The sequence below is a fragment of the Wyeomyia smithii genome, chromosome 2 (assembly GCF_029784165.1).
Source record: "Wyeomyia smithii strain HCP4-BCI-WySm-NY-G18 chromosome 2, ASM2978416v1, whole genome shotgun sequence".
Taxonomy (NCBI): domain Eukaryota; kingdom Metazoa; phylum Arthropoda; class Insecta; order Diptera; family Culicidae; genus Wyeomyia; species Wyeomyia smithii.
In genome coordinates this window covers 258,266,687-258,291,444 of record NC_073695.1, presented here as the reverse complement: position 1 = coordinate 258,291,444, position 24,758 = coordinate 258,266,687, and the positions used below count along the sequence as shown (strand labels likewise).

At 41.1% G+C, this 24,758-nt stretch overlaps 1 protein-coding gene and 1 long non-coding RNA gene across 5 annotated transcripts in view; both read left to right on the top strand.

The window, feature by feature from the left end:
* The first annotated feature begins 6,874 nt into the window (after positions 1-6,874).
* Positions 6,875-24,758, top strand: part of LOC129725148 (uncharacterized) — an 89,546-nt gene continuing 71,662 nt past the window's right edge. For 2 of the 4 annotated variants that reach the window (XR_008728024.1, XM_055680629.1), the window contains exon 1: positions 6,875-13,266. Coding sequence is in view for 3 of the 4 variants with exons in the window: in XM_055680629.1 (XP_055536604.1) it covers positions 7,904-13,266 (5,363 nt within the window). In the remaining variant the exon portion in view is untranslated. The remainder of the gene's footprint in view (positions 13,267-24,758) is intronic. The other 2 variants (XM_055680631.1, XM_055680630.1) reach the window with 2 other exon arrangements.
* Positions 18,302-19,160, top strand: LOC129725149 (uncharacterized). The gene is made up of 3 exons (XR_008728025.1): positions 18,302-18,398; positions 18,474-18,545; positions 18,604-19,160. It is a non-coding gene; the product is annotated as an uncharacterized LOC129725149 (long non-coding RNA).

Genomic DNA, 24,758 nt, shown 5'->3' with positions numbered 1-24,758 from the left:
TTGTTGGAGAGGTGGAAGTTTTGTATTAACTTTGCAGCAGTATGAGAGCAGATCGTAAGAACTTGGAAAAGTTGGATCTTATAGACCTTCTAGCTAAAGCCCGTTCTTTCTTCCCTGCGACTGAGAAAGCAGTTAAAATTGCACTTGCTCTACCATGGAAACATGCACGATTGAACGCTCGTTCAGCACCTTACGTCGGGTGAAAACCTGGCTGAGGTCAACAATTTTTGAACAGCGGTTCAGTGCTCTCTGCTTGCTGAGTGTTCATCGGCAGATGGTCAACAACAATCGTGAAAAGACACATGAACCTTTTCCGGAACGTTTGACGTTTGATGCCCGAAGGTTTTATTGAGAATATTGACTGTGTCTTCAATCTTCACGTCCTTGGGAAGTTTTGACAGGATGTAGTTGAGATAACGGCTGTGCGAATGGGTGTCCAGCTTCCGGAGAAGTAAACGTACCTTCGCCGCATCATTCAGCTGGCCTGCATCGTTCTCGAAAAGGTCCTAGTAGCGGTTAAACAACAACGTCCGAACGTAACTCCGTTTTCTTCGTCGAAGACAAACTCGATGATGTTCGAAGAGATGGACTCCAAAATCTGCTCCGGGGTTTGATACTGACGCTGCTGCTGCTGGACCGCTATCCGCTGTAAAATTTGGGCCATCTTGTGAATCATATCTTGAATTCCCGGTTGCGGCTTGGACAAAGAAAAATCAAATTTTCCACTCTGATGTCAAGGACAACTTTTCACTGGTTGCCTTGATGTAACAATCACTAAATACTAGTATTTATTTCTATTTTTCAAAACACACTAAAGTCGCTTTTTACGCAAGGGATACGTGCCGCGTAAAAAAACGCGTAAATTCCGGAATCCGCGTAAAAAAACGCGTAAATTTCGAAATCCGCGTAAAAAAAACGCGTAAACTCCGGAATCTACGCAAAAAAAACGCGTAAAAAACCCACGTAAAAACAGCCGCGTAAAAAGCGATCTTAGTGTACCATTTTTTTACTTCTAAAATTTTGAAGAGCTTGCCCCCCCTCCTATTTGAAATTCTGGCTACGCCCATGTATGGTCTTCATAATCGACCTAGTGAAACCAGAATTACACCAATATATTTAATCTCACATTTAGCAAATCACACTGATCTGCCATAAATTCTGAAGTTTCCTTGCCGAAAGTTTTGGAAAAGTTTACTTTCGTATCGAGTGTATCATTAATGAAGTAGGAGTTCTGCAACTCCTCTAATATGCGATAAAAACTCGTTGAAAGCATGGTTAAAAGTACCTGATATAGATTATTAATTATACTTTCTGTATTGCCTCCTATTTTGTTCAAATTTAATATCATAAATATACTGCATGGAATCAGCATCAGTTTTATACTTCCATCGTCACTTTAAATATAACATCAATATTAATAAACCGGATGTCGCCATTTCGGATTTCAAAATGACGTCTGGAGCTTCTGAGTATCATCACAATTCCTGGAATACCAACAGGTATTAGGTAGTATTTGACCTGTTTAGGCTATTTTCCAGGCCTGAAAATTACCATCTTGGATTTCAATTAATTCCAATATGCCTGTTTCACAGGCACCGAAAGTATATTTTAAAACATCTGGAGTTGATTCCGGTTTTTGAGCATCATCGCGATTCCGTAAATGTTTATATTAAAGAATCCTCGTTCAGTTTATGCTGGTTTCTACAAACCAGAAACTGCTTTCTTGGTTCAGAATGGCGTCTGGATTCAACTTCGATTCATCCCAACTCTGCAAATATTCATAAGTATTTGGCTGTTCAGGTTCTTTCGCCGGATGTCGCAATCATGGATTTCTAAATTACGTCCGGAGTTCCACTTTCGGAAGTGTTGGAGATACAGGTCGGACATGAATATATATACTCTCATTCTCCCTGTATATAATTGAATCAGAAATATTTTTTTAGAACATTTTGGATTTTTTTTTTGAATGAATAAGAAGAATTTTATTTTTGACTGACCCACTCAAAGTCAGAAAACACATTTCTTACAAAAATAATTATGTTTTGTAGTTTTTTTATGTAAATGCAGTCAAACGTAAAAAAATCGATGTTTTAAAATGAATATACACGATTTGGTTACTCCTACCCTAAACGTAATTTCTTTATTTTTTTTTATTTTTCCATTTTTTTTCCTTTTAATAATCAATTAGGAAACGTCCATAAATTACGCAGCACAAAAATAATTATTTTTAACACCGTCTCCTGTTGTATAGAACTTTTCAATATTTTTTAGCTCTGCTATTTTTTAGTATGTTGTCTTGTTTTTTTTTTTTTTTAATTTTTCTTATATATTTTTTGTTTATTTTGTTTTTTTCATTTAATTTTTCTGCATTTCTTAAAAAAAATTATTTTACATTATACAGGTCGGACTCGATAATCCTTAACATCAAAAACTTTTTTATTCCAGATAATCGAGTTTTTCGGATAATCGAATCACACAAAAAAACTTAAATTCTGCGATTCACAAACATAAAATAAATATTTCTTTTCTTCATTTTACTTGTATGATGCAGGGCGTAACCAGAAACTATTTCTGAGGCGAAAAGGGGTAAAATCTTGAGAAGCAAAAAAAATTGGACATTGATTATATTCACTTAATTCGAACATGTTTCAAACATGCCGGAAGTTACTTAAATGGTAACAAATATGCCAGAAGGGATGGTGAAGACAAAATTTCGGAATAAAAATTAAAAACGGACATCAAAAAAATTCAACTCCGGATAATCGAGTTGCCGGATAATCGAGTTTCCGGATAATCGAGTCCGACCTGTATTTTCTAAATGAATTTTTATTCATTCATTCCCTTTTTTTTTTTCATTAAATTAAATTGATTTTTTAATAAATTTTTTAAGTTATTTTATTTATCATACATTTTTTGATTTCATGAATCAATTAGGGCACGTCCATCAATTAAGCAGCGTAAAAATAATTATTTTCGACACCCTCTCCTTTTGTATAGATCCTCAAAATTTTTCTTACGGGTTGCAACGCTTTGTCAGGTAACTCTTCAGAAGCGATACGTTTTTTATGGATGTTCCCTTACGACATTTTAGTTTTGATGAGTCATATTTGAAATAGAAAAAAATGTCTGGCTATTTTCCAGAACCCAGAAACCGAAAGGTGCCATCACGGAACTCAATATCGAATACAATAAAATCGCCATGTCATCACTTTTTAATTTAAAGGAAAATTAGATATAAAAATCATGATTTTGCATGTTTTACGCAGTTTTTTCAATAGAATCTCAATTTTTAGTTAACAGAATACCACTACTTTCTTTCACATTACATTCATACATTACTGGTCATCAACAAATAGTTTGATGTAACAAATCCACATGTAATCGCTTTGAATTTTGATTCAGAAGCAAACATGTTTACATAAACATTTGTGATTTTTTTATGTCGAACGTTTTTTGTGAATGCCATAAAGGTTTTTAGTATCAAGGAAACCTTTTTTTTCTCAAATATATTCTTTTGACACCTACAAACGTTTCCAAGTAAACCTTCTTAATGTCAACGCCTAATTTTTCGATTTAGAACGATTTTAAATATGTTAAAAACGGACGTTAAAAACGGAGGGAATAATATCAATAAAATTTACTGCGTTCCATAATTCCATTTTTATGTATTGAAAGATACATCAAATCCAGTAAAAAAAACATTGTCTTTGCACATGGTATTATTGATTTGCCTTATTGATTATAATAAACATTCCACGACATCTCTGGAATTTCGAACAAATCTATGCCTCTATAAAAAAACTGACCGTAATATAGTCACAAATGATCTGAAGTAACTTATTTCGATCATAACAAGTAGAAATACTACAAGGTATACAGCCTTAGGGTTGTATGAAATGGTGACGTGGGACTAAACACTGTAATTAGGGGATTTTTGTTACAAAATATGCAGAGCCTGTAGACAGAATCAAGGTGTTTGCTCAGTGACTGTACGTATTTTTATTTTCAGCCTCCTCTGGAAATCAATTTTTTTTAAATATATTCAACAACAATCGAAAGAAAATCGTATATATTTGGCGATATTAGTATTAGCCTGTAGTATTTTTTTGTGCAAACAACATGTATTTGACAAGGCACAAGCATATCATTCTTGTTGAAAAAGCACCAAGAATTTCTCGTAATGCGTCAAAGTCAGAATTAACTATATATTCTCGAAAACCAAATCCAATAATACTTACGTTATTTTAATAAACGGTTTTGTCTTACTTAACTTTGATTAAATCAAATCTTTGATATGGTTCTTACTTTCAAATTAATATAGACGCCCTTACAAAGGTTCATTAATTTGCAAACATAAGAAGATATGTCTAACAAAATTATTAAGAAGTTCCAGCAAAAAACCATAACAATCAACAATTCCGTTTTTGTTTTTTGCTTGACAATTTTTTTCATTTACCCACAACTACATTCGCTGTATTACGAAGACAGCTGATATACATACGTTTGTTATGGTTAAGCTTTGAATAATAATATATCATCTAACAATTTTGAAATGTAAAAGGATATTCTAATAAATCAAGTAAATAAACCAAAAATTCACAAGTATTCGCAGGCTTTTACTCTTCTATAAATGTGTATATGTGGAATTTACTCTTTCGATACTATCCGGTCACGATTATTTAGTGAATATCGAAGATAAAATTGAATGAATATCCGTTGCAAAATTCACAATTCGAATGGAATAGTTTATGGTAATCATAGTTATGAGATAAACTTTCAATCACCATCAACAGCAGCATTACAGTTTTTCCTTGATTGCACACGAATAGAAATGCACGAACGAAAGTGTACCACTGCAATATGAATAGTACCGCTGCAGTACGCATAGAAGTGTACCGCTGAAATGTACGAATAGAAGAGTACCGCTGCAATCATAGACGACGAGAGACCTGCGGTTCTTTACTCCACTGGTCCTGTTGCTTTTACCAGCATGTTTTCTTTCAAGACATCAGTTTTTATGAAGTTTTGAAACCAGGTTTAGAATTTGTTCATGAATGGAGATTGTTTCATACTTTTCGGAAAACGTTTACCTTCGAGACATCATTTTAGTCTAAACTCATGGAAGCAAAAATAAATTGACCTATTGGGACGGGGAGACTCTGTCAATTTTTATGTCAATATTGATACAGACAATATTTTCCTGTAACTTTTTATCAATTTTCACCGTTGAGCAGTGAAGTAATAATGATAACTAGCGTTTTATAAAATTGTTACACATTTTATCTATCCAACAACATATTGATTATTGTTATCCATCATGTGGTTATGCTGTTATTAACGTTTGAAATCTGACGCAACATTTGCCAGGTTCATTTCCAATTTTACAGAATGCATCCCAGTATAGTAAACAAAGATGTAGTCCCACGTCAAAAATACCAGAAGTGCTGGAAAAATGATGAAAGTTTTTGTCCGATTGCTTGTATGGAAATCTCTCTTAGTGCAGTGGCAGCAGTAACATAGGTTTAATTCATGTTTTCTTTTTATATTAGTCTGAATTAAATACATATTTCAAAATAAATTGTGACAGAAATTTGTAATGTAATAACTGGCCTGGAAAGTAATTATTGACAAACAATTTGCTAGTTCTACCGGACAATCCACAGTTTTGACGTCTCAGGCAAAAGCTTACAGAACTTTTTACTGAAAGTTTAATTTGAACATTTGCCATTCTATCGCGTTTAAAAATTGGGTCCTAAAGCTATACCAGCTCTTCTATATCATTTGAAAAACGCGGCTTTTCTGAGCAATACGTGATGTTTTAAAAATGTTCATTTTTTTCCTTCGATTTTTAAATGAAGAATAAAAAATTGCTCGAAATGTCTTAAATGACAGTTCGCCCTTATATGGTGTATGGGGAAACTGGGAGAGTTATCATCTGAGGCATTTCGAGCAGTTTTTCATTCTCCATTTAAAAATCGAAGGAAAAAGATGAACATTTTAAAAAAATCACGTTTTGTTCAGAAAATTGCACTTTTTCAGCTGATATATAAAAATCAGAAAACCATCAGAACTTAAGGACCCAAATATCGTGGGATTTTTCGAAAAATCAGGATCTACTCTTCTCTTTAAAAAAGAAATCGTAAAGGGTAACATATGAGAAAATCCGTGCCCAGATGGCAACCCTATCTGGGATGCTCTAAACGAGTCGACGAGAGCAATTAAGTTCAGATGTTTAAGCACAAGCTGAACGACCTCGGGTCAAATCTGTATACATACATAGCTAGGCGAAACATCCAAGCAGGCTCGTACACAACCGCGAAATCCGACCGAACGGAAAACGCACGTATCGCAAGGACTAATTCAAGGTCAACAGGTGCGTTGGAGGTCCTACGCATTCCCGCCCCCTATCAGGCGGTATTTTAAGTCTTGTTTTTGCCCCTTTTCGCTTGAAAACAGAAAAAATAACTGAGAAGGTACAGTTTTAACCCATCCCCTTCACGATGAACAACACGGAAGGAGTAGGAGGTTAATGAAACGAAGAACTTTGAGGCGTTTCAAGAAGCGAAAAAAAAAGTTCGCACAACCACTAGACACCCGTGCGGAGCAAACCAAAACAAAAACGACGAACGAAGTGAAGATTCAGAAGAGAACAAATATCATCACACACGGATACACACGCCAGCACGTGCAGCCATTCGGGAATGGTTCAGTTCACTGCTGCTTCTAGTGCGATGTTTTTCTGACGTCAGACGGCGCGGTCTCCGCTGGTAGTGGTGAAACACTGATGACACTAGTCGACGGTTTCATCGAAGAAGAAAATTTCGCTTTCTATCGCGCTGCTCGGCGATGTTCGGTGCGACGACGTTCGGGTTCGTCAGTGTTGTGCGGGCAATGAAACAGTTAACTTATATTATGTAAAGTACGCGCTGGCCAGTCGAAGGCAAATGCGATATTCGTCGGTGTGTGACCTAATCAGCCATCATCGGGTTGCGGATTGACTCCACTTCACACCTCGCGCAGTGTGGTGACCTTTCTCGCGGTTTGGCTGGCATCCTTTGAAGAAAAAAAATGGGAAAATAGTGCTGTATAGTACACACGGAGTGCAAACTCTCAGCCGTGGTTGAAATTACTGTGTTGAAAGACGTCAAATTTTTGGGAAGAAAAATTTGACAGCCAGCTCTGACAGATCGCGCAAGCGAGCGCAAAGGAAGAAAAGAAAATGGATTACGGGAGTGTTTGAATGGAGAAAAATTTATAATTTAGCTATATTTTTATTATATGTAGTTTTCTGGTTTCTCTTGAATGTTGTTCGTTTCATTCCGTCACACATACAGTGGAGTGTGCGTTTGCACAACAGTGTGAACGTAGCATATAACTGAAGATCGCGACAATGTAGTGGTATGGGTGTGCCCAATAGTGTCCGAAGCGGGCCGGTGTGCGTGTTCGTACCAGAAGGTTCTCCACAGTGCTGAGTGAGTGTACGTGCGCACGACGAGTAGTGTTTATACGTGAAAGGCAAAAAAATCGAATAAGATTTTGACAGCTCGCCGCTTTTGATCAAATAAAAATAAAAAAGGCGAGTTTTATTGATTATTTCCACGGCGGAGATTAAAATCGTGAGAAGAGTGAGAGCCAAGAATTACGCGAGTAGTGAGTCTTGGCTGGGTCCCCCCAAGGAATGCAAAATGTCCAGTGTAAGTGAACGTGCAAGAAGCCAAAGCAATTGTCTGACAAAAACGCAGCAAATAGGCACCGAGATAAAATGGTCGATATAGTGTCTAGCCTAAAAGGGGGATTGAAATATTTATTTATATACACGGGTGAAATTCCATCAATGGAAGAATACGTTTTCGGAGTAGTGAAATAATTCGGTTGCGCGGTGGGGAGAGATTATGTGCTGGATATGAGTACAGACGTTAGCCTACAATGGAGATCACTCGGATTCACTGGCACTTCCGAGTCTCGGTCGAGATCTCCTTCTGCCCAATCCCGTCCCCCGTTACCGAAGCTGGTTCCCATTTCCCCGAAGAAGACTAATGACGGAAAATATGTGTGTAAAAAAAATAACAACAACAGTCTGAAGAAAATTAACAGAAACCTTAACAAACCGAACGTTTCGCAATCGGAAATCGTTATCGACGGCAGCAAGTTTAATTTGAAACCGATCATCAAACTCAAAGCGGTTCCTTGGCCTCAAAACAATTCCGATAAGAAGCAGCGCAAACAGAACGAAGACATCCGAAAAGACAATAACAAGAAAAACTCGAAAAACGACGACAGTGCCGTACCGCCGAATGGTGATAAAAAACGTCGCCTAGCTGGAAAGAGACAGCTGTACAATATTGTTGCAGGGGAAAATAATGACGTCGATGCAACAAAGTTAATACTTCGGCGGCGCGACACGTCCCCCAGTTTGGAGCGTAGTGCAACGAGTTGTGCCACAGTTGCTACCAGCGGCAAATCGCCCTCGCCGGCCGTTGCAGGGTCCACGGAAAGTGCACAAATTGGCACGCCAACAGCAATGTTGACCACCAATGGCATCGCAGAAAAGGATGCTCCCAGGTTCAAGAATGTCAAAGTGGAACCACACGAGAGCAGTAAAATTCCGAAACGGATCATTAAGCAGGAGCCACGTGAGACCCCATCGACCCCGATTACCGCGCAGATCAAATGTGAGGAAACCCTCGAAACGCACCGAAAGTCCAATCGGCGGAGACAATTCACCGATCGGATTATCGACACAATGTGTATACCGGAGTTCTATTTCAAAGCCAGGTGTCGAAGTAAAACCAAAGCAAAAAATGGCAAGAAAAAGAACCCGGTGGCTATAGCGGCTGCAGCTGCCACTAGGGCAGGCAGTAGAAATGCCCAAAACAAAAGCAAAACAAATCCCACCGCCAACTCTGGCAATAATAGCGGCGTTGGCGCTAGCGCTGCTGCTGGTGGCGGTGGTGGAGGCAGTGGTAGCCGCAGCACCAGTGGCAGCAAAAAGGCAAAAGAAGCGATTGCCCCCGAGGAGAGTACCGTTCCTCGATTAAATCCCATTTTCCTCTTCGTTAAGCAGGAGGATACCCGAATCGTGGAGGTCCGCTGCGAAGATTACGACCGGCGAAATCGTATACGAATTACCAAAACATCCAACGGACTTTGGAGGTCATTTCCCCGCACGGATCCCAACTCGTCGGTGGTGTTTTCTCTGCTGCCGAAGCCGGATGCCGGAACGGAATCGTCGGTGCAGTCGGACAATGGCATTCCAAAGGCAGATCTACCAAAGTACAAAAAGCTACACAAGAAGAGAAAGAAGCACAGAAAAGATGCGAAGCGAAGGGTCCTTTTGAAACGGATCCGGCAACCGAGGGATGAAGTGAGTTTGGATGTGCATAGCGTTGATGAGAGCCAATTGTCCGAACAAGAAGCTGAAGAAGAGGAGGAGGAAGAGGAGGACGAAGAGGATGATGTTATTGATATAACGTTGTGTGAGGATCAGGATGAGAGTAGCGCTCGGGGTGACTCGAGCCGACCAGATGTTAATGTTGAAGATAGTAGTAATCAAAATAATTTAACCGTTGATAGCAACAATATCAGTAGCAATAGTGACTGTAATACCAACAATAGTAGCCTGAATATCGCCACTAGCCTAGAAGGAATCAGTACCAATAGTATTAATGCCACAATTAACACAGATAGCAATAAGGACGAGGACGGCAGCGACAACGATGTAGAATTGATTCCACCGGAGGAGCCCCAGGAAATCATTCGCCGTGGACCGACGGTGGGCAGCAACGGCAGCAGCAGTAACTGGACGGAGGAATTGGATAACATCGAGGCACAGATACCATCAACTATCATATCAGTGCAAGAGCTCCAACGTGTTCGCGCTAGTGCGCATGTCGGCGGCAGCATCGAACAGCACACAACAACAGCGGCGCTCAATAATTTGATTGCACTAAATGAACTTGGGTTTAATCATCAGGAAAACCACGCGAACGAGTGCATTGAGAAAACAATCTCCTATCACTTGGAATCCCTGCAGGCGGTGGCGGCGGCGGCGGCAGCAGCTGCGGCCGCTGCTGCAGCTAGGAACGCTGCCAGTACCACAGCCGACGCCAGCACTATCGACGAAACTACTGATGCTGCTGTCAGTGAAGTACCGCCCAGCGCCACTGCCAGTGCCACCAGCAGCTCCACCATCGTCTCCAGAGCGGTTGTCGCTAGTGTGAGTGCGAAAGAAGTTGGGGAACAAGGTGGCGAATCGTTGCACACATCAACAACTTCCGATGCACCGACTGTGCATGAGATTGACGACGACGGAGACGAAGTGTGCGTTCTCGAGTCGGAACCAGCACAACAGCAGTCGCAGCAAACAAAAGGACGAAATGAAAATATGTGCCTGGATAGCGCAGTATACGAAAATTGTAAGACGGAATCGGATTGCATCCAGAACGCGGAAGTGCAACCGCACATCACAATCAGTAGTGACAGTGAGCTGGAAGATGATGATCCGAAGCATCATCATTTGAGTGAATTCAACGATTGCAGTGACCTGATCGAAGGGATTCGCGAGATACAGTCCGCCAATCCGGAAGATTTGCTACATGATAACTGCGGTGAAAATACAATGACTGGTGCCGAACTGCTCGATTCGCTGGTGGAGCAAAGGTGTGAAGACAATCATATTTCGGGAACTGATGATCTCAAGAATACTGTTTACTCCATATCAGACGATTACAACGATGACGATGATGTTCTGCTGGAGTCCGAACCAGTAGCCGACATTATCTCGCGTTTAGGTGAATCACTCAGCACATCGCCCAAGTGTTTATCGTTTAACGAAGCAGGTGAAATAGAAGGACTAACTGGTGATCTGTTCGATACCACACATCACTCGCTGCAGATGGACGACAATCTGCCGAATCCATTTTCCTCGCAAAACCCAACACTGGACGAGTTGTCCATCACTATTAAGGATCTAACCGACAGTAGTGAGCATGCGAACTCGTACTTCAACAGTGCGGAGAAAACGAGCAAAGAATCTGACACTCCGATTGTGATTTCACCCGATTCCTGTCAGGAAGAACTGCCCAAGGATCTCAGCTGCCGGAAGCGCAGCGAAAAGAGTACCGATTCAATTGTGACTCTTTCCCCATCTCCACGTCCCGTCTCGCATAGTTCCGATGCCATTCAATCGCCGCAACCCAGCGGTTTGCCAGCAGTCCCACCGTCCCCGGACATTTTTCTACAGCCAAAATCAATCTCGAATGCGGTCATGGAAACTCTCATCTCACAAGCATCGTCAGCTGCTGCAAAACCCAGAACCACAATACAACAAAAAGAACCCTTGGATCTCGGGAAGTGTCGAAAATCGGCCAGTCCTACTGTCAGCTGCTCAGAAGAGGCTAAACGTCAATCGAGCTCCGAAGAAGAGCCCAAATCCAAACGGATCAAAACCGATCCGGAGAGTAACAAAGCAGCGGATAATAACGGTTCCAGTTCCGGACCAGTCCCTAGCAATAACACAACACCAATCGGTGGAGGCAGCAATAGCAGTGCAAATAGTTCAGCTAGTCATGCAACCCACAGTGACTCTTCACGACTGGTGGAGATGCTCACATCTGGCAACGATCCTGACCCGTTAACCCAGCTACGCTTACTGATCGGAAATCCAGCATGGAAGGTACCTGATCCATTACTAGTGCCAAAGGATCGTCTCAACGCAGTTCTGGCATCACCCGCACGAGAGATTCCTCTACTACTTACCACCCGACCTGAACTGCGCCTACCCGAGGCTTTTGCCTTCCCAAACATCCTGCAGGATCCGGATATTCTTGTTATATCTTTATCTCAGCTGGAAAAGATACTCGAAACGCAAGATGAGCTACTGAAGATGAAGACAAAAACCGACACCAGCAAGAAGGTGGCCCCAAGTCCGTTGGAAGTTCTCAAACAAACACTCACTGCTCAGGCAGCGAAGCAAAATCCCATGATGAGTTCACTACTGGCATCCGGACTTGCAGGCGATATTGACGCTGCAACGGCAGCCGCCTTCAACCAGATGCTTTGGCTCCCCTACCTAGGCCAAATGGGACAATTCGGTCCGGAGCTACTGAAAGCTATGATGAACATTCCTAACTCCAACCCAAACCTGACAGATATGTTACCCTTCATGGGGCCCCGCTTGCAGGACTTCTGCGGTTTACCAACTAATCCTATGGATTACAAACGCCAGCTGGAATTTGCCATGTGGCAAGACGCTCTTAGCCAAGTTAACAACGCCAGTTTGCAACGCAAACAAGAAGCCCAGAAGAAAGCGGTCAGCACTCCGGTTCACGTTGATCGTAAGCCCATCATCCCGCCGAAAACCCTGGAGCAGCAACGGTCCGTAGCTGCGGTTGCCGCAGCTGCCAGCCTATTCCAGCAGCAAAGCCAGCAGAACAAGAAATCCAACGCCGTTATGAACCAGATGAACTCCCTCTCGATACCTCAGTTTATGACCCCCTCAATGCCAAACAATCGCTTCACTAGTAACGTTCGAACCTCAACTATGCAATCTCCATCCTCTCTGCAGCAGCAGTTTAATCCAAGTGGATTTAAGAATATGCCAAACTTGATGAACCAGGCGGCGGCCAGTGCCCAGATGCGCCAGCAAACACGGCCACAGTTGTCAGCCGCTCAAAAGAGTAGACAGAGCACCAATTCCATGTTCTCCAACAATCCCTTCCTGAGCCTTCCGACCAACTTCCAGGAATTCCACGACCAACAGCAGCAGATGGCTCGCAAACTGCAGAAAGAACAGCATCACACTAGGGAACAGCTGCAGCACCATCAGGAGGAGCAAAAACCACGCGTCACTTGCAAATCTCTGATGAATTTACTGCAACCAGAGAAGCAACAACAACTGCAAAAGCACAGTACCAACAGCAAGCTTGCGAACCTGATGGCACTTCCAGGCATGGAACTGTACGCAACAGGTCAGCATGATCAACTGCAGCAGCAAATGTTCCTACAGCAACAGCAGCAACAACAACAGCAACAGTTGCTTCAGCAGCAGCAGCAACAATTGTTGCATCAGCAGCAACAACAGCAAACTCAGCAGCAGCAGCCACAGGCTAAGCTGAAGGTGAAACCTGGACTGCATCTACTCGACCCGGCCGCCATACAGAGGCGGCTGCTTAACACCGATGAGCTGCCCGAAGTCGGCAGCACCACCAGCGGAATAGATGATACGACGGATTTGACTTCCCCGCTGTGGCACCCGCTGTTCGGGAGGTGAGTACGCACTTTTACTAAGTTATTTTCTATGCAACACAATGAAAAAATTGCAAGCAAGCGTTTGCCTCATTTCATTCGAACATGAACAAGCAGTATCATTTCAAGGTTTCGAACTAATGGAATGCTGGTATATTTTACTGGGTTGTCTCGCGAATCGGGCTGATTTTTGCCCGAAGAAAAAAGTTTTATTTGTACTCTTTATTTAGCAATGGAATTCTTCCATTAGAATTCAAAATATAAACACGCGGTTATGTCAATAAAAAATTTCCAATGGGTCAGAACAAATAAAAACTAACAGACAAATTCAGTGAGATCCAAAGCCAAAATAGTGATAAAACAAAGGACAGTCTAGAAAAATGCACAAAACCGGGAGCATAAAACCGACAGGAAGCATTAATTCTAGCTGCAACAATTGATTTATATCAGTCACGAACAGCCTGTCTAACAGTCTGTTTGGGGGGCCAGTTGCTGCTTTCCACGTTCGGCCGGCTCTCAAAGTCAAACAAGCAGCCAAAAATATCGACCGCAAGTTTGATGGTCGTCTGCGCGCTTTCAAGAGCCACGAGGAGTCAAACTGCCTGTTCTCTCTTTCTGTGGCAAGTGGGACCAGAGGTAGAGGGGGCAGGTCACGTCAAACCAACAGCGAATGACGTTCCGTTCAAAGGTGAATACAGAGAAAAATCAAATAAAATGAAATGGATGACACATTCGCGGAAATTCGATTTCGCGTTAGCTAAACGGAAAAGAAAATTTATCGCTCCCTTCCGCTCTGGGTGGGAAACTGCCAACGCTAGCCAGGTGACTCTCCAGCGAATGTTGTGATTAGTGATTGGTGCCAATGATTAATAAGTATTTTGAGGTTAATTAAGAGGGATTGGAAGAGAAGGTAAGGTGGCTTGATAAATTATACAAATTTATTTCTTATTCACATAAATCGTTTCGAAGAAAACGAAGTATTTTTGTTTCTCATCTGCTGGGACAAAAATGTTCGAGTTAATAAAGGATATATTTTTCGATTCTTCGGTCAAAAGGAAAAGAAAAATTGTATACCCAAAAGAAAGTATACAAATTCTCACTTTGAACTTCTAGAAGCGGGACTTTTAACGTTTTAGAACCCATCATTTAGAACTTAGAAATTATACTCTAAGTCTCCCAGATGGTCTCGAGGTAAGATGCTGGCCTAACAAGCCAGTTGTTCGAGTCTCGGCTCGGGAGAGACTGTTACTGTCAGTAGGATCGTAGAGCGTAGCGCAATTGTCCTGTACACTAAACAGTCGGCTGCGAAGTCTCTGTATAAATAAACAGGAGGTAAAGTTCCGAATCGGAATGTAGCACCAAGGCTTTGCTTTGCAGTATAGTTTTAATGTTAATATCTTGATAGAAAAAAAATGTACTTACCATTATTGGTATCCCTGATTCGGACAAGTAAAATTTGTTTTGGAATCAATAGCAATGCATCAGAAAAACTTGTGGATTATTTTCTTTCCTGCTTGATCTCCCATGCGCGCTGGTTCGATTCAAATGGTGTGTTAATGTGTGTCATTCCAAGAGAATCGAAGGTGAACTCTCATGGATGTAGTTGTGATATTGGCGCTCGCGAAATAACACTGAAGGAAAGTTTCAGATTGAAATGGTCTGTTCAAATTTCCTTGCTGTAAATTGAACTTTCGATTGAATCTCATTTTTGATAGAGAAATGAACTTTTTCTCGTTTTGTGGGTGCCCCAAAAATGTGGAGACCCGGGCCCTCCCTTAAATCCGGCTCTGGCTATGAACATAAAAACATTAGGAAAGTATGAAATTTCGGAACGCAGTTGCCATTGTTCTCTTCGTTTCTGAGGGGGTATTCGACTGCAGAATGTGAGACTTTAGACACCCTTTTTGAATTTCAAGACAACAAATACCGGTTTATGGAAAACAGCCCAAATGGTGAAATTATATCGCTGTGAAACGCATATCAGTCCTATCTGCGAAATCATCGATCGGAGCAAGCAGCGATAGAGAACTGAAATGTTTAACTCAATGAAATACGATTCGCTAGAAATATTGATATGTTCAGCTTGATGGATTTTGATGTTTTTGATACATTTGTTTCATTAAAAGTCAATTAAAAAAAATACTACGGAATAAATTATAGTGGGACTGATATGCGATTATTTTCCATTGCAACATGTGAAATAGTATCCTATCAATCCCAGTCTTCATGACCACTGAGACTGAATCAGTTTGTTGTTGTTCACAGTTATCAAACTTGCTTGTTTTGCTGTAAGTGAATCACTTTGAAAGTGTGAAAATATTGTTTAATCTCGTGCAAAATATCCTGGTTAGGTCTGATCCGTGCTTATTACGCATATGCCGGTGGAGCTATCCGCGTTTTTAATCTAGCTATTTTTGGTCACTTTTAATTTGTTTTTTTGTGTAGCTATATTAACCAACTAGCCTTACTCGTGTAAAAATTTCTGCTTTTTCTTTAATTTTCTATATGTTCAAATATTTTTTACCAACCTATCATTTCAAATATTTATTTGTATTTAAGTTACAAACTTGTTTAAATACCACATTTTTCCTTTCTCCTTCAGGAGCTAAAATGAATAAATCCATAGGTGAGCCCACCCTCGAACAAACGACATATAATTGACCGTGGAAAAAACACGGTGATCTTGAATCTACTCCACACTGTTTATTGAATTGTCCCTGTGGCATATCTATAGTAATTAAGAATGAATTCTTACAGAGAATTGAAGCTTTTTAAAATTGAATGATCGAGCTGGAGGCATAAGTTCCACCTTCGCCCTTTTTCTGTTAAGATTGTTGCTTCAATTATATTTTTTTTGAGCATCTTTCTAACATATAGCGTTCGACCAATGCACTTACGTTTATTGGGAGCCGCAATTTTGACTAAAAACTTAAGTATTTTATTGTTACATTATTATACACACATACTAATTATCAATATAACTGTAAAATATACCTTAATGTTTAGTTAACAGGTACCACAGAAATTATTTACTTACAATGAACTCAAATTACACTGAAATTACATTATCGAAAGCCTAAGCTCTCTTCTGATAGTGAAAACATATGCTTGCTATGTCTTCTCGTTTTACTTTTCTGTGTAAACAATATCAAGATCATCCTTATTGTTGAACATCAGTCTTCATGCATTTATTCACAATTAGAAGATAAGAGACCTATTTTCACATTTTCCGCAAGTTTAGAATCAAGTTCAATGCAGAAAAACAACGACCTTTAAAGGTAATTTCTTCTAGTTATAAGAAAAAATGCCAGAAAATAAATCTGGGTGCCTATATATGCATAATGAATAAAAATATTGAAATTTTCGTCTCGTTTTTAAATTGAATTAACTCAAATTTTAAAAAAAAAGATATTTTTAAAAATTCCTCCATTTATAGAATCAAGTATGCCCTTCAAAATGAGACCAAGAGATATTTTTTATGTTTGCCTCAAAAAGAACGACATACAAATGAAACACGCATATTTTTTGATGAAAAATATTAATAACTTTGAGTAAAATTTAGATATTTACGATGTCAGCATTGCAAATTGTTTCTGTTAAAAAGCTCTAAAAGTCGTTCAAAGACAATTTTGAAATGCTACTTGAAATGAAAAAGTTAGAGCGCAAAATGTGTTTTTTCAATAATTATCGGTTGTTTTCAAAGATAGAAAGTTACTTGTAATTAATGGAGCTATAACATTGTAGAACAAATTTTTCTTCTATCTACAAAGACTAAAAAGTTAGATACTTGATTGCATCGAAAATGTTGGTCACCCTAATTTTTGATAATTTTTCAATAAGCGCTTTGTCATATGTAACAACTTTGTAGAAGAAAGTTTTTCTCTAAAATGTTGCTATAGAGCTCTAGACCCAAATTTCCCCCTAAATTTGGTTTCTGGACCATTGTGCAATGGTTAAAACTATTCAATATGAATATTTTTGGAACCTGGATGAGGTCCGTTGGTAGGAAATTTGAAATCCAAGGTGGCAGCTTTCAGTTTCTGGAAAAGTCCCTGAAACAGTCAATTACAGCCTCATATAGGCATTTTTGGAATCGAGATGCTGACCGTAACTCGGCAACTGACATCAGACGCCATTTTAATCGTTCCAAGTTGGCTAAATGAGCAGTTAAATATAAAAAATGATTCCTTAAACTTTCTATTCCAAGCAACATTGGGTACGTTTGATTAGTGAGCAGTTCCACAAAAAATGACCAAGTTTTAAGTTTTTTTGTCATTTTTAATTTGGCTGAAACTTTGCATAGACGTTGCTCTAGGCAAAAGATGCCATTGTGTGCTATTTGTTAAATTTTTTGGAACACGGCTCATTTTTGAGAAGCTATTGAATGGATTCCCCGGGAAACGAGAATGAGAAATCTCATTTCCCGGGAATGGAAAAAAAACTTTTAGCGAAAATGAGATTTCCAATAAAGTTTATTAATGAAAGGTATCAAACAATCGTTTACAATTTCATTATCAATCCGCATGATAAACGGATTAAAAAACAAAACTTATTCATGTTAACTCCAGAAATTCATGATCGATTTTTGTAGCAGAAGAGTAGGTTTCAGGGTTTTTATACCGTCGAACAATCGCCTTTGATCCGCTGACAATTCTTCGTTAAGCCCAAATAATGTAATTTCCTTTTGTAAAACTTTGCTTAACCCTTTCCCGCTCATGGTGACTCTACAGCACCAAGAATTATAATCATCATATCTTGACATAAAATAGTTTGTTGTGCTTACGATTGATCCATAAACTTTTATATGCTGCCTCAGAGCATCACTTGGCATTTTCTTCAAAATACTACAGTTGACAGTAATTTTAGTTAGTCTACAAAGTGTGTTGCGAACAGCCCCCCGATCGGGCGAAAACGATACATTTGGCAACACTAGGCGAGAAAGAGGCACTGAGAAACAGGAAGAGAACATGTAAACGTCACTTGGACCCGACCGGGATAGAAAGAAGAATTCGACCCATATTGGAGAGGGAAACAGAAGTTAAAGAAAATCCCAGTGTGAGCTGGAGAATAAATTTAGAAAATTAAGATCAAAAGTAAAGAGAAGGTGAAGATATAAGTTCAAGTAGGAAAGAATAGTGAGCAGAGATAATAAGGTAGGGAAAATAGCGGAAAGCTGTTCTAAATAATTTGCAATAAATAAAATGTTCAAACTTAACCTACTATCACAGGAATCATCACAGTCTAAAGGTCGCGCATGGCTACGCACCAGACTAGGAGGAATTTAAGAGAACACCTAAATTGTAGGCATAATTAAAATATTTATAGATGTATCCTAAACTAAATAAAATATAATTCTAGCTTTGATCTGCTAACAAGCTGATACAAAGAGTGTTCTCTCGTGACAAAACCAACAAAATCAAAGAATTTAGAGGATCGAACATAACCTCAAAGAATGGAGGAAGATTTATCGCATAGAAACTGCATGCTATGTCAAGAACCGGATCATCTTGATGACATGGTGCAGTGCGATACATGCCAGTTGTGGGCACACTATTGTTGCGCCGGGGTGACATCTAATATTGAACACGAAGATTGGAATTGTGTTAAGTGTTCTAACCAGTTGCGCTTACCGAAAAATGCTACGAAGTCCACGAAAAAATCCGGTGGATCGAAAAAGACGGGAGCCAAAAGTGAAGTGGGATCTATCCGTAGCTCAGTATCGGTGCTCGAATCATCATTTCAACAGTTGGAGGAAGAGCAAGACGCAATGGAGAAAGGTTTAGAAGCGGATCGCTTGATTCGAGAGAAACGTTTGGAAATGAGCCGTGCAATTCAAGAGAAACGAATGCGACAAGAGAAAGAGTTTCGTGAAAGGGAGCTTCAGCAGGAGCGTGAGCTCAGGGCAAAGAAATTAGCACAAGAGCAAGAAATTTTAGAAAAACGTCTGAAGGAGGATACCGAGTTTTTGAAAAAACAGCAAGCTTTACGTGAGATGTTTCATGCGAAGATGGATTTACTTGAATACACCGCGAATGAAAACACGTCTGGTCGAAATGAGGATACGGGCAATGATGCCGATCCATCGAGAGGAAAAGTTCAAAATTGGTTGAATTCAAACGATCTACAAGGGACGAGTTTACGATCGTTAGTAGGAGAACATAGTAAAGTGAATGAAAAACAAAAGGAAAAGAACAGGGAGTTGCTGCAAGAGACAACGTCACGGAAATTTAGCACAGAAAACGATGCAGTCACAAGTGAAGATGGGGATAGCGAGGACGGTGATGCTTTTAATGAACAGATGAAAGGGATTGCAGAGCTACTAAAACGTCACGGACCAGGGAAAGGACATGGTTTGGGGCGAGGCCACGTGGGACCTACGAAAGAACAATTGGCTGCCCGGCAGGCAGTATCAAAACATTTACCGATATTTAAGGGAGAGCCAGAAATTTGGCCATTATTTTACAGTAGTTACGAATATACTACGAAGGCTTGCGGATTTACTAATTTAGACAATCTGAAACGGTTACAGGATAGCTTGCAAGGCGAAGCATTAGAGGCTGTGCGTAGTAGACTAGTACTACCAGAGTCAGTGCCCGATGTGATGAAAGATTTAAAGGACTTGTTTGGTAAACCAGAAAAACTTTTGAAAACTCTGCTTCAAAAGGTACGCTGCGCACAACCGCCGAGGTACGATCGACTGAATACGTTTATTCACTTCGGAATCACAGTTAAACAACTATGCGATCATATGGAGGCGGCGCGAATGGAAGAGCACCTGAACAACCCAATGCTCGTTCAAGAGCTTGTGGACAAACTGCCACCTAGCTATAAAATAGACTGGGTACGTTTCAGGCGAAATACGGAAGGCAAGCCTCTTCGCGTTTTTACTGATTTCATGAACGGTATAGTTTCGGACGTTTCCGAAGTAAGCGAACTACCCACACTTGATATGGGAGATCGAGCCGGTAGAGAAAATTATTAAAAAAAAGGAGTTTGTGCACGTACATGCGTCGTCTAGCAAAAATTTACCACCAGTAACAGCGTGTTGGTTGTGCAAGAAAGCAGACCATAAAATAAAATTTTGCGAAGAATTCAAACGTTTCAACATTTCAGAACGGTTCAAAGTCGTTAACAAATACAAGCTCTGCCATCAATGTCTGAACAATCACGGTAAAAGTCGATGCAACTCAAAGTTCAGATGTACAGTGGGTAATTGCCAACAAACTCACCACCCGTTATTGCACCGAACGTTACAGATGGTACAAGTCATGAAAGCGGAAAATGTAAACCGGGAAAACTGTTCCGTCCTATTCAGAATGCTACCAGTAACATTATACGCCGGTAATTCCAGCATGAATGTAATTGCATTTTTTGATGAAGGATCATCGGTTACGCTTCTCCAGAATGTGGTAGTAGATAGGCTTCATTTAACTGGCGAAAAGGAACCGTTGGTGGTGACCTGGACAGGGAACGTGAGACGGTATGAGGACCAGTCGAGAAAAGTTAACCTAATGATTTCAGCAAGAGGTTGTAGCGGTAGAATGACGGTGCACAACGCTCGTACAGTTAAAGAACTCGTACTTCCAAAACAAAGTGTAAACTTTCAGGATCTAATTAGCCGATATCCACATTTGAAAAATCTTCCAGTTGCTGATCAAGAACGCGAGGAACCAAAAATAATGATAGGTCTTGATAACATTCATGTATTTGCACCGCTAGAATCTAGAATCGGCAAACCTGGGGAACCAGTTGGAGTAAGATGCGCACTAGGATGGACTGTTTATGGACCGCAACCAGAAAGATGCACAAGCCAGGCTTACGTGAATGTACACGAAGAAACCCCAGTTAGCAATCAGGACATTTACGACATGCTGAAGGGCCAGTATAGTTTAGAGGAAGCCGGTATTGCTTTCGAAGTACCTGAATCAAATGAAGAAGCACGAGCACGACGAATTTTAAAAACAACAACAGTAAGGATAGGAAATCGGTTCGAGACGGGGCTATTGTGGCGGAATGACGTGCGTAAATTCCCAGATAGCTTCCCGATGGCTATCAAGCGGATGGAGGCGCTGGAAAGGAAACTGTCCAAAAATCCTGGACTCAAACAAAATGTTGATCGACAGATTGATGAGTATGTTGCTAAAGGATATGCACACAAAATTACAGCTGAAGAGCAGCAAAATTCGGATGCGGCTTCGGTATGGTATCTACCTTTAAATGTGGTATTGAATCCACGAAAACCAGAAAAAATTCGTCTGGTCTGGGACGCAGCAGCATCGGTCAACGGTATATCACTTAACTCCGAGCTTCTAGCAGGCCCTGATATGCTGACGAGCCTTCCAGCAGTGATCCAACGGTTCAGGGAAAAACGATTCGGTTTTGGCGGTGACATCAAGGAGATGTATCACCAGTTGCGTATCAGACCTGAAGACAAGCAGGCGCAGCGTTTTTTATATCGTGAGGAGAAGGGACCAATACAGATATTCGTCATGGACGTGGCCACCTTCGGCTCGACCTGTTCCCCTTGTTCAGCGCAATTTATAAAAAATCTAAACGCTGAAGAACACTCCGCGCTCTATCCAGACGTAGCAGCAGCAATCGTTAACAAACACTATGTTGACGATTACCTCGACAGCGCCGATAGCGCTGTAGAGGCAATAGAACGTGCGAGACAAGTAAAATTGATCCATGCAAGAGGGGGATTCGAGATAGGGAAATGGGTCTCGAATTCAGAGGAATTTTTACGAGCGTTGGGTGAGCAGAACGATGATCAGGCAGTACATCTCCATCAAGACAAAATGACACAAAAGGAACGAGTGCTCGGAATTATTTGGGACTCTAAAGAAGACGTGTTCTCGTTTTCTGCAACCCCTAGAGCGGACCTAGGACAGATGTTTTCCAGTGGAGATCGCCCAACGAAGAGATCCGTTCTCAGTTGTGTTATGTCAATGTTTGACCCACTGGGTCTTCTTCGCCCATTTACGATAATTGAAAGAATCCTTGTACAGGATCTGTGGAGAGCGGGTTGTGAGTGGGATGAGTTGATTGACGACGAAGCCTATAGTAAGTGGAAGCAATGGATTGGGTTACTACCAGAGGTGGGCGCGATTAAAGTACCTAGATGCTACTTCGGAGATGCTACGTCAGACAAGTTTAGAGGTCTCCAACTACATATATTCACTGATGCAAGTGAAAAGGCATATGGGTGTGCAGCCTATTTTCGCATTGTTATTGATGGTGAGGCACGCTGCGCGCTGGTGATGAGCAAGAGCAAAGTAGCCCCACTCAAACAGTTGACTATCCCCAGGCTGGAACTGCAAGCAGCAATACTTGGCGCTAGACTAGCACAATCTATTAAATGCAGTCATAATTTGGTCATAAGAAATCAATATTTCTGGTCAGATTCACGTAATGTGTTGTCTTGGATCAAGTCAGACCAACGACGTTATCGACAATTCGTTGGCTTCCGTATCGGGGAAATTCTTAGCCTCACTAATGGATCAGAGTGGCGTTGGGTGCCGTCAAAGTTAAATGAAGCGGATTGCGTGACTAAATGGAAACAAGGGTGGAAATTGCACTCAGGAAGTTCTTGGTTTACAGGTGCAGACTTTTTGTCAAGTAACGAGCAGCACTGGCCGGTGCAGCCAGAAGTAAAATCGAATACAAACGAGGAATTGAAAGCTTATTTATTGATTCATGATATAACGTTATCAAATTCTCTCATCAACGTGAACAGAATATCTAAATACAATGTTCTCGTCCGAACTATGGCCTGTGTGTTTAGATTTGTCAGTAACTGCAAAAAGATTATAACAGGACAACCTATTGAACTCGTAAAGGCAACCGCAGGGCAGCTGAAATTAGTTATGCCGCACACAAAACCGACAAAGCGTCTGCCTCTTACGCAGGAAGAACTACTTTAAGCAGAAACATATCTTTTTAAAATGATACAAGCAGAGGCATACGGTGGAGATCTCAAGGTACTATTGCACAACAAGGAGAAGCCAGTTTCTCAGTGGCTAACAGTAGAAACCTCGAGTCCCTTGTATAAATTGGCCCCTCTAATCGACGAACGTGGGCTGGTACGAATGGAAGGTAGAACGAAGAATGCTTCCTTTCTGCCGTTTGACCTTCGTTTCCCGATAGTATTGCCAAAAGATCATCCAGTGACAGCTAAGCTCATTCATCATTACCATGAGAAGTTCGGTCACGGTTACAGGGAAACAGTAAAAAACGAACTTAAGCAACGGTTTTATATTGCGTCGATAAGCAGATTGGTGCCGAGAGTTGCAAAAGATTGCATGTGGTGTAAAGTCAAACGCAATCGTCCAGTGACACCGAGGATGGCACCGTTACCCATCCAGAGATTAATCCCGTTTCAACGTCCGTTTAGCTTTGTTGGGATCGACTATTTAGGGCCTTTCGAGGTATCTGTCAATCGACGAAAGGAAAAGCGCTGGATTGTTTTGTTTACGTGTATGGTGGTGAGAGCTATCCATCTAGAGATCGCACATAGCTTAACCACCCAGGCTTGTTTGATGTCTATTAGAAGATTCATTTGTCGCCGGGGACCACCCCTGGAAATTTTCTCCGATAACGGCACGAACCTGAAAGGAGCAAGCAAAGAATTAGCGGGAATTATTTGTGCAATAAACGAAGATTGCGGCAGCGAATTAACAACTACTCGAACTAAATGGAACTTTAATCCTCCTGCCGCTCCGCATATGGGAGGCGTGTGGGAGCGCTTAGTGAGATCCACTAAAGAAGCGTTGGCGGTAATCGACGAAGGAGGCCGATTAACCGATGAATTTCTGCTAACATCGATTTGCGAAGTAGAAGATATGATAAATTCACGGCCATTGACCTACGTATCACAAGAAGCCGATGAGATTGACACGCTGACACCAAACCATTTTCTCAGAGGTGTAGCACCAAATGAACCTGTGTTGACTCCACCGCCACCCTGTGCTGCCGAAGCACTCCGGAGCAACTATCATCGATCGCAGCAATTAGCAACGGAGATGTGGAACCGATGGTTAAAGGAATAGATACCTTCCGTGAACCGAATGACCAGGTGGTATGGAGAAGCGAAACCGTTACGAGCAGAAGATTTAGTCTATATAGTGGAGGGGACCAAACGTAAGTTATGGGTGCGCGGGGTAGTTCAAGAACCGATAATCGCCAGCGACGGGCGCATTCGACAAGCATGGATCAAGACGAACAGTGGCGTTTTTAAAAGAGCTACAGCTGTGTTGGCTGTTCTAGAGATAGATGATGGTAACACCGGGCCGACAACAGAATCGGACCCAGAATTACGGACCGGGGAAATGTTGCGAACAGCCCCCCGATCGGGCGAACACGATACATTTGGCAACACTAGGCGAGAAAGAGGCACTGAGAAACAGGAAGAGAACATGTAAACGTCACTTGGACCCGACCGGGATAGAAAGAAGAATTCGATCCATATTGGAGAGGGAAACAGAAGTTAAAGAAAATCCCAGTGTGAGCTGGAG